General features: G+C 53.9%; 2 protein-coding genes across 2 annotated transcripts; both read left to right on the top strand.

The window, feature by feature from the left end:
* The first annotated feature begins 1,988 nt into the window (after positions 1–1,988).
* Positions 1,989–4,122, top strand: LOC143374081 (uncharacterized). Its single transcript, XM_076821935.1, has 3 exons — positions 1,989–2,251; positions 2,409–2,584; positions 3,722–4,122. Exons 1-3 carry the CDS (start codon positions 1,989–1,991, stop codon positions 4,120–4,122), a joined length of 840 nt encoding a protein of 279 aa, XP_076678050.1.
* Positions 4,123–7,346: 3,224 nt separating this feature from the next.
* On the top strand, positions 7,347–8,373 carry LOC143374285 (uncharacterized). The gene is made up of 2 exons (XM_076822289.1): positions 7,347–7,836; positions 8,078–8,373. Exons 1-2 carry the CDS (start codon positions 7,347–7,349, stop codon positions 8,371–8,373), a joined length of 786 nt encoding a protein of 261 aa, XP_076678404.1.
* Positions 8,374–10,794: the final 2,421 nt, after the last annotated feature.

The following is a 10,794-nucleotide window of genomic DNA, read 5'->3' as shown; positions in this document are numbered from 1 at the left end:
CAGTTGTAAATGGGTGACTGACCCCGTTCCCAAGATAATATCTCGCGTCCATCATCTACCGATGTATACTTCGACGCTGTATCGACATCACCTGCGACAATTAACGGTTGCCTACGATGGGAGGAGCGCGGCTGGTAGATCTTGGACCGGGTACCGGCGACGAACGGTATTTCCCGTTGCTCCTAATGACCCGGCCCTGCGAGGGTTTTTCTTTTCGGCGGGGAAAATTCAAGCGGCGACTTCGTTGCCGGAGACGCTTGGGGAGCTTTGAATGAACTTGCAGAACTTGGATATTGATTGTCGAGATGAGGGATGATTTGGCATGGTTTTTGATAAGGTGATTAACTTGTGGCATTTATGGGACTGTGGAGAAATTGGGACACTACTGAGAAGTTAGTGGAGGCTTCAGGTGGCGTTGCTAACACCCCCAGACTAAAATATGGGGAATTGTACGAATACATCAGGATGTAAATCTTCCGATACTTTGGATAATCCCAATCAACTTTCTGCAACTCTAGGCAGGCTCAAAGTAGTCGCCGCGGAATTTTAAGTAGCCCGGAATAGTTTCGAATGTCCTTCGCGGAAGAAGAATTTAACGATGCTACGTCCCAAATAACTGTAAGCAACGTTGGACCGGTCTAGGTGGTTCCAAATGATTCTGAAACAGTGTCAAGCAGGCACCATGAAATATCTTCCGGACACTCTCTGATGACTCTGCCTTCTACAATCTCCGGACTGTATAAAATATCATGCGCCCGTTTCCTTCACTCCTTCAACTATGGATGCCAAAAAGTCCACCGTTCTGACTTCCTTCTGAATTAAGGACAATTATCAGAGGAAATAAGGGAAAGATGTCAATGATGAATGAGTCTAAGACACCAAGGATAAAGATTCAAGGGAATAAGTGCAAGGTAGTTCTCCCTAAGAAAATTTTATTCAACACACAATATTTTGCATTTCAAGCTTCGTAATTTAATTAACATCAGCAGCTAGTAACCTAAATTCCTCTTTTTAACAATTCTAAGTAGGCTACTCGATCCTTTCTCGAGGACATCGATGCACCCCTCGTTTTATCTACGCTCGAACGAGAGGAGAGTCCTCTGCTGGGTCACGATCCAGTAGCTCTCCTGTCAAGCACAGGGATTTACGTCCAAGTGGACGCCCATCGAATGCAAAAGGGGTCCTGGCACTCCTGGCCCGCGACGAGCGAGCGTTCGAATTAATAATAGGCGAAAAATCGTCGGAGAGGCACGCGAAGTCGTGCGAGAAATCACAAGGGAGCCAGTGGTACCTTTCCCCACGACCTCTACCCGTAGATTTCCCTCATTGAATCTCTCATCGCGACGCTGCGGCGTGCAGAGGGGGCTCTCTCCCTTCTACCGTGGGACCTTAATGGTGGCCGAAGTAGGTCTGCTGCAGGCGGTAAGAACGACGGAAACGAGGCGTTCGCCAGGGGGAGCACGAGGAAGAAAATGCAAGTGTGTCCCTCTCGTATTTCCCCTGTGCGCCCGCTCCGTCTCCTCGCGGAGGTGCGCGCTTTTTGCCCTGCCGAATTAAACGTTGCGAGGAGAGGGATGCCGAAAGGGAGAGGAGGTCCTCGATAGCGTGGCCCCCGTAGGACTCGTTGCCACGGAGGGGGGTGTAGGAGAGAGGAGCAGGGAGACGATCAGAGCGACATACGGGGGAACGGGGAAGGAGAGAGAGAGAGAGAGGGCAGCAGGCGAACGCGAACTCTCGGTGGCCCGTGCCGCGCGAGGTCTCCCCTCGTGCGATACTTCGGTATAAAAGCAATGCAACCTCTTTTGGATGTAACACACGGGATCCGATCGACGCATCCTGGCGTCCACGTTCACCAGCTGCCAGCGCAACAGTTAGTCGACGCAGACCACGCGACGTAGGACAATAAACCATCCGTCCTCCGTTGTTATAGCAGCCGACGTGCACGCTCCACGGGTTGGTGAATCGTTTGACGTCCAACTCCAGAAATCATGAGCAAGTACTCAGTGACCGTTCTGTGGCTACTACCGGTGCTGGCCGTGGCCGTCGCTCTGCCGGCCAACGACAAGCCCGCCACCGAGAACGACCTGATGGCCACCATCTACAGCGACTGCCTGAAGAAGGAGTCCATCAGCTGCATCAAGTACAAAGTATTCTCCTACGTGGACAAGATGCTGGCCGACAAAGAGGATATCACGCTGACGGACGGGATCACCGTCGTCAAGACCTCCAACGCCGAGGAGGGCGCACCTAGGTCAGTTTTGGTAGTAGATCGAGCTGGGATTAATGGGAGGGATGTGATTTAGAAATCCTTCGGGACGGATAATTCCTATGTATCTTTATTAAAGTATTCTTCGTATATTTTTGGTAGCTTGAGTGACAGGGCTGATAGTACTGTTGTGTCTTCGCAGGTCCATCGAGTCCAGCGACCTGGAGACGCTGTTGTTCGATCGATTGGGAAGATTCCTGAGGACCCACACTGTTAAAGTAGATCTCAAAGGTACCGATATCCTTGGCGCGATTGAATCGGCTGGACGAAGCTTCGAGGACTTCGCTGACAATGCTGTGGAGAGCCGCGGCAAGAAGAGTGAGTATAGAGCATCCTTATTCATTCAAAAGCCTCATTAATTCAAGCCTCGTCGTCAATCAAATTCTCGTGTACTCGAAACCAGAGAACAAAAGGATCTTCTCGAATCCTCCATCTTTATCGCGCGCAATCAGTCCCATTTCAACTTCTTCGGCATGTACACACCTCGTTCCCAAGCCAGTTAATTAGTTGCTGAAGTATCTACGAGCCTGTTCCCCCGTCGTTAATTATACAACGACTAACGAGGCCCGGGGCGCCGTTGAATCGTTTCTAATCTCTCGCCGGACGAATCGCCTAATTACGTGCTCGCTGGCGGTAATTAACGCGACAAGTGGTTAACCGGGATTCGGGCCTCTACGGTGTCAGCTGCATCGCGCGAGTTCCTCAGCCTCGTCGCGGCTCTATTCAACGGGCGACGATGACGATGCTGGGGAAGCTGGCATCGAGACGTTGACCCACTGAGGAACTGGTTCCGCTTCCCCTTGAAGCATCGTCGTGAAACGAGGAGAGGGTTACCCACGCTGGGCGAGCAAGAGGCAGATAGATCCCGCCGCGCGAGATTTTTGACATACTTTCCATCCTGCGCGGGGTACATCGCCTTGACCTTCGCCTATTCCACTTCGAGATCTCCTTCGCTCCTCCGTGCGTGATCCTGAGAAAGGTCGGGTCGCGTTCCTTGGGACCGTCGCGTCCCTGCCGTGTCCTCCAGCCGCTGTTTCGTGGGAAATGTTCCTCGCTCGAACATTGTCCCGAATGGAAGTGTGCGCTGCACACGGTGCGGGATAGTAATCGCTGAGAAACCGTGGCCACGCTACGCTGGGTACCGGGTCTCTGCGCGACTAACCGGTAAATTAGCAATAAGAGATCGTTGGGTTCCGGGCAGCGAGTCCATTGTAGCATCTAGCGTGGATTTATTACAGTAACGGTCGAATTCAGTGACTGAACATTTTCCCGTCGTACAAACTGCTATTTACCGTTTCAAAACCGATTCGAGGATTCTCGAGCACCTGTTTTCTCAGATTAAAGAGTAGACGTCTACTACTCGAAGAGTCCTACATCGCTCCCCACATTAAATAATGTTCCAGTGGAGGGAATCTTATAAACACTGAATTTAACAAACACAATACGAAATTACAGAGAAGGCCCAGAAGATTCTTGGCCCGCTGATGATGGCCCTGGCCCTGAAGGCTGCAGCCCTTTTACCGCTGGCTCTCGGCGCGATCGCCGCTATCGCTGGCAAGGCCCTTTTGGTCGGCAAGATAGCCCTCGTGATCTCAGCGATCATTGGACTGAAGAAGCTGCTGAGCTCGAGCGGAAAGCACGTGACCTACGAGGTGGTGTCGCACCCCCATCACAGCAACAGCCACGTTGTCAGCCACGACGAAGGCCACGGTGGTGGCGGTGGTTACGGTGGTGGTGGCGCGGACTACGGTGGTGGCGGCTACTCCGGCGGCAGTGGCCACGGATGGGCCAGAAGTTTACCCCAAGATGCCCACGAACTGGCATACCGCGCCCATCAGCCTCAACAGCAAGCATGAAGCGTCCGATAGAAACTTTCGTTCCTTCAACCCTCCACTTTCCCCTCTTTTCTATCCCTTCCAGCACTCTCTCCTTTCATCTGCCTTCTCTTCCTTCCGCGCCCCTTGATCCTCTCTACTCCTCGCGACTATCCTTTATATTTATATTTATTGTTCCTATCACCCTCGATTCTTGGACTCATCCATTCTTCCATCCCCTCCTACCTCTCCTATTACTCTTATTCTGCTCCTCCTTCCCATTTCCAACTGCGAACCAGTACCTCCGCATAGATACTCGTTCAATTGTATAGCGTTGCCCGGGCCTTGTTATTTATTCATCGCGCCTAACAAAAACCTAGTATTTATTTAATTGTACCCGACCATCCACGTGTGCTATTGTTATAATGCCTCCGTTGTTCTTTTTATAATAAAGAGATGTGGCGAACGGCGCGTTGGCGTCTTGTCCCAAAGAAAAGAAAAACCAAAATGCAAGATGCCTGTGAGTCGTGTCAGTGATCGAGGTCCACCCTTGGGAAGACGGGAAGCGGCGACGGCCGAGCGCGCTCGTTTATCCTGCTCGCGAGCGTGACACAGGGGATAAACCCTGCTGCCGCGCAGACAGCCTTCCGTGCTGATATTTATGAAAACGAGTGAAAGTAGTATAATAACACGCCGGTGCATCCACTGGTACATGAACCAGATACGGCTTAACGAGCTGCGTGTAAACACAACCGCGACGCGGGTTGGGATTCCTGCATCGACCGAGTAGAAAGTGCATGGGATACGCTCGTCGCGCTCCTCTTTCCACCGAAAGACAACCTCTGGAAAACATCTGGAAGATCCAGCGAACGGGGACGAGCTCGATCCCGTAGGAAGTGCTCGCGCGTTGCTCGCACGATTCTCCCGCCGCGCGTCGGGCATTCCGGTGAATATTTATGCCTCTGCCGCGAAGCACGTCGTAAATATCAGCGAGGAATCTCCCGGCGATGCCACCACTGACCCACCTCCGTCGATCGGTCGCTTAATGGCTCGTAAAACCTGGCCGAGCTTCTTTCATTCCTCGCGGAGCACCCTCATTACCGGTCGCATAGATTACCGTCCATCGAAGCCGGATACGCGAACTACGAGACCGCTAACCTGCATACCAGACGTAACGTTACGCGCGCCGTGGCCCCGCTGCGTCGGCCCGCAATAACGACGATTTCATCGGCGACCGAGCGACGCGTGACGCTCGTCCATCAACCAGGATCACCATGCAGAAAATGACGAGCGGTGTCCCAGGATCGGCCGACGAACCGGAAACCCGAGGAGCCGGGGCAACGGAGAGGCGAGAGATCCTCGTCGCTTTCGCCGTGGCCGCGGAGAGATCATTTTCACGGCACGTACGCGGCCGAGAAATCGGCGACGGCGACGTAGGTAACGCAGTTCCGGCAGCCTGACGACGAGCCAACCTCGTTCGAATGCTCCCGACGATCGTCCTGACAGCCGGATCGTCCACCTGGCGCGATGGATCCCGCTGAATCATCGTGATCCGAAGGAAATCGGTTTGGACGGAAGAGAGACAGAGGGCGCTTGGTGGAAAGAAATCGCGACCGAACAGGGCCACTGCTCCCTCCGAAATTTCGGTCTTGCCTCGGTGCTTCCGTCACGCTTCACTGCGCCCAGGAACCCGAGCATCAGGAGAATGATATGTCCCCCTCCTCGATCGTCAAGGCCTGCGCGACTATCTACGTGTAATGCGTTTTCACTTGGCGCGACCCAGTTACCTAGACCGGCGCGATATCGACCAGGACGAAAACGACAAGGATGCGAGGGAGGCGACCAGGATAAGAGGAAAAAGCTGCGCGGGCTAACTGGGCCGGCCGATAGCGTCAATCGGTTAACGGTATGCTTGGATCGGCGAACTCGTGGCCTTCTATTTTTATCCGCGCTGGGGGGAGTCGATCTTTGGATTGGTACAAGGCTGAAGTGGGTGGAATGGATATAGTGAGGCACTTGTTTCTGGGCCAAGTAAACAGGCTTTGGTAAAGATTTCAAGGATTCTAATCAGTCGACTGATATCGCGATTGAATCAAGTCAGATGGATTCAAGTACTGCAATTATATGCAGCTTCCGTCCTTCGAACACCTGTCCACCACACTTAGTGGCTTTCTAGGTTCTTAAATCTCGACAGCTAAGTGCTCTACAGTCTTCTTCCTCTCTTACTTCCAGCCACCGTGTCTGTGCCGATCAGGAATCCGCACCAGCAGCGTTCGCGCGATGCTGTGCCCATCTTACTCATCCATCTAGCCGCGGATCCTTTCGATTTCAGGTTCATCGAGATTCGCCGATAAGACGGCGAGGGGAAACGCAACAAAAGGACTGGACGCGTGCATCCGGCGAGACGCGCGCGGCCACGTGGGTACAGATTGAACGGCAGCAAACGTTCGGACGCGTCGGAGGCGTTGTTCGCGATCTGGTTAGACCGGTCTGATCGAATAGCACAGCGTTAGTCGGAGGAGCTGGCGAAACGATCCGCTGCTCTGGTGGGGTGCGACGAAAAGGTAGGGACGAATCCCCCGGGCTGGTTCCTAGGAATTCTGCTCTCTATTCACCGTCCCCCAGGTGGATCGCGGGATATCGCGGCCTCAAGTGATCCTTGGCAATGAAAATGCTCCCGCGATGGTGGTGTACGTACCGCGGCCGTGGGTGGGGAGGAATATCGCCACGGTGGTACACCTGACCAGATATATAGAGCTAGGGCAGGGCTTCCGTTGCGGACAGTCTAGTTACAGTGCTCTTCAGTACGCACGCATCTCGCGTACACACGTCATCTAGCTAGTTGCGGCGGTCAACCTTGATTAGATACCGATAGCCGATTGCCAAAGAAGAGAAGGAGGAACAGGAGCTTCGTTGTTCTGAGTCGCGTGATCGACGTCCACTTGCTAGGTATAGTGAGCTGCGAGTGAGCTGGGAAACGTCTAGGAGCTTAGGGTCCTGAAGGGTGTTTATTAAGATGAGAATCTTAGATGAGTGGTGCAATTTCCTGGCATCCTTCGCGATTTAAACAAACGATGATCCGTAGATGTTTTCGTTGTTCGAAGTTGATTATTCGGAGCATGGTGTCCTGCACTGAGCTCACGTACAAAATTCATTGACTTTTCGATGCAAATTAGGATCGTGAACTAAGTAACGATGCCCGTGGGTCCACGTGCAGAAATCACATTACTATTGTTTCGATGCTTCCAGGCTGCCCTGCTCAGAAGATGAGACACTTCGCCCACTGTTACGCGTACCTGGCCGTCCTGCTGGCGACGGCCTCGTCAAGGTCAGCCGAGACCAACCCGACGACCAACTCCATCGACGAGGAGACAGCAAGGTCGAGCAGCGGCAGCAGCAACGTGCTCGGTGACCTGCGACAGATATACCAGGTCTACAAAGAGTGCGCCGACGACGAGCTGAGTCCCTGCCTGAAAGTGAGACTCCTCTCAGCGATAGACAGGATGTACAGGAGCTCTCAGTTGAACTTGGCCGACGGTGTGACGTTCGTCCGAGACGACCCGGTGGCTAGCGAGGAGAGCGAGCCGCCCAAGTCGTTCCAGGAGATCGAGGCCAGCCTGCCCCGAGCCTTGGACGACAAGGAGGACGCCCTGAACACCATGATCTTCGACAAGGTCGTGAAGTTCTTCCAGAGTCGCACTCTGAAGCTGAAGTTACCGAACGTCGAAGACCTGCAACGCAGTCTGGTGGAGGAAGGTGAGAAGCATATCTCTGAAGTTAAGGAATCCACAGTCTGGGTTAGGACGAAAGAGAGGGGTGGATAGATTCGGTTAAAGTAACTCGTTCAAGCATCCGTCCGAAAGACGAAGTTCCGTATTCGATTTTCCGGTCCGCTAGACCGAGTGGCCCACTCTTTTTCTCTATAGAGCCATTACTCCATTATCCTTGGTCCGTCGAGCGAATTTGATTAAGGTAATCAATTGCATGCCGTTCCCAGGTCGCAAGAAGAAGAAGAACATGAGCGGCCTGCTGGCTATTCCCCTGTTGATCGGCGGAACGCTGGTGCCCTTGGCTCTGGGCGCGCTGGCCCTTCTAGCCGGCAAGGCGCTGATCGTGAGCAAGCTGGCGCTGGTCCTCGCCTCCATCATCGGCCTGAAGAAGCTAGTCTCCGGCGGTGGCGGCGGCGATCACGGCCACGAGGTCGTCCAAGTAGCTGGAGGCCACGGGTCCAGCGGATGGGCGAGATCGAGGCACGACCTCGCCTACTCCGCCTACAAACCTTCGTCCACCTAGGAAAACAGGGAACAGATCACCCCACGGGGTCGTGCCCTCAGTCTCATCAAGCTTCGCTTTCACGTATCGCGGCTCACGCCGAGCGTCGCTTTCCTCCTCGATCGTCCTTCATCCTCGCGACTCTTTCGAACTTCGTTCCCCACCCATACGTCCCTCGCGCCTTTCTCCGCCGGTCTTCCGGTTCACCAACGAGTCACCTGTCCATGCTTCTTTCAACCGAGAATCACGAACGCTCATTCGACCGTATCATCCTCAGTATTTATTATCCCGCGCGATGCTGCAAGTCAGCTATGTGTATTTATAGATATGGAAATATATTAAGACAAACGTTTGTACCGTCGTCGAGGAGTTCTTCTTGCACCACCCCGCAGAATTCCCTCGCCTAATACGTCCGAAGCTCTGTGTCTGCCTAACGCAAGATTCGGGCATTCTAATTCTAACGACAACCAACGAAGATAAGGTCAGAGGAATTCGTGTCTTCGCGGCCCATAGCGCGCAGAAGAGACAGAGCTCGACGATCGACCAGCTTCGAATCGCGAGCCTCCATCGAAAGTAACGCTCGATGAAACACTACGGGGCTGAGCAATTAGAGGAGATCGTCTGGAGTTTATCGTCGGATCGGTCGGGTCCACGGGCGATCGCCGTGTCGATCACGCGTGCGCCGGCCGATGCAGGCCAGCAGAGCGAGCGCGCTTCCGGCTTCTTCCTCTTCTCCGCGGCGCAGAAGCCGCCGAGAGGAGACGAAGGGAGGCAGAGTCGCGTTACCTACATACTGGAAACGCGTCGGCCACCTTTACGCACTTGTCGGGGACCTGGAAGCTCGGCTGCACGCGTGCGCGTGAGCCACGTACGGGCGGCCACACACGTCTGGTCGGGAAGTAAACCAGGCCGACCAGACCGACCAGGCCGGTCAGCATCCGCGCTGAGCCTTTTCAAGGTGCGCCTAACACTCTCTACCATCCACGAGAGAAAAGCCGCGTCTCCTCCCCCCTGTGCCCCCGTCCGTGTTTCCCCACCGACGATCGCCACGATCTCTCCCTACCCGAGGCGTCGTGGTTCATCGATCCTCGGGTCAGGTGGTCCGGTTCCTGTAGAGATGCCGCCCTTCCCGACTTCCGAAAGTCGTCTCGAGACTCCTCGAATCCTTCGACTCTTTCTACACTGTCCACCCAAACCACTCAATCTGCTCGAATGCGTTTCGACGAGGCTACTTTGACGGGTTCGTAGGAGATGCTGGGGAAGGAATAATTATCTGGTTCAGCGTGGATGCAGGTGTAGTTTGAGGGTCGGGTATGATCGATGAGTTGCTTGGGATTTATAGAATGTGGGTCAGGAGTTTTTATGTGGGACAGAGTGGGTATAGTGGTGATTATCGGTGGGATGGAAATATGTGGTGGACGATGGCTGCGTTTTCCTTTTGTAGGCCTGTAGGGGAGTCGCGGAATGCGCGTGTCTCGTGGATTAATCCGTTGACCCGTACTACTTGCCCACCGAATCTTTCGTAAAGGGAGCAATCTTCCTTTCGCGAGCAAAACGGAAATAGATCCTTGCGAATCGCGTTCACTCGCTCCTGTATACGATGCTTCTGCTCCGTTGCCGTGAGCTAGATCCTCGAGCAGTCTCGCAGCAGCGTTAACAGCGCCGAAGATGCTCCAGAGGTGTACCGCGCACCTGTTCGCTGGCCAATCTCGCGAGGCCTCTTCTGACCCACTTGCGAAACTTAAACAAATTGTCACGGCGAAACGCGATAGGCTTCAGTGAAATTCAATGAGAAGGAAGTGGAAGGTCAAGCATAATTTCACCGATGACCGAGGGAAGTTGAATTCAGCGACTGACGAGTAGTGGGTCAAGCAAACTTCGCCAAAAATACACCTGGGGACACGCGATTTCAGAGAGCCGACCAAACAGAGATTCAACGAGCACGAACCTCAGCTACTCGACCATGAATATCTGCGACCACAGATGATATTCATTCACCGAGAAGCACTTCGTCGCATCCAGCGAAATTCGCCGACAGGTCGAGCAGGAATTCATGCTGGAGCATCGCGAAGGAAGAGAGACGCGGGAAGAGGGAAGAAAAGAGAGGAAGGAGAATCCTGAGGCTTCGATCCGTGGGGGCCTTGACCTGACCTCGATCCTGAGGCGAGTTCACTCTCGCCGGCGTCGTCGAGAGGAAAGTGTTCCATTACCAGCCGCGCGCACCTCGTGCCCGCCTCCCTCTGCCACCGTGGATTAGCGTTTTGGTCCACGGGAATAGCTCGTGGCCCGACTCCTCGTAATTCCATCGGGGTGTCACGCGCCAACACACTCGGCGATCGTGACACGGATCGATGATCGCGATCGGTTGATCGACGAGGAGCGCTTCGCGGCAGCGACCGTCGAAAAAGGAATTAAAATTGGCATTCGTTACTCGCTCCACGG

The sequence above is a fragment of the Andrena cerasifolii genome, chromosome 10, assembly GCF_050908995.1.
Source record: "Andrena cerasifolii isolate SP2316 chromosome 10, iyAndCera1_principal, whole genome shotgun sequence".
NCBI classification, from domain to species: Eukaryota; Metazoa; Arthropoda; class Insecta; order Hymenoptera; family Andrenidae; genus Andrena; species Andrena cerasifolii.
Note: the sequence above shows the minus strand (reverse complement) of the source record. Positions and strands in the feature narration are given on the sequence as shown.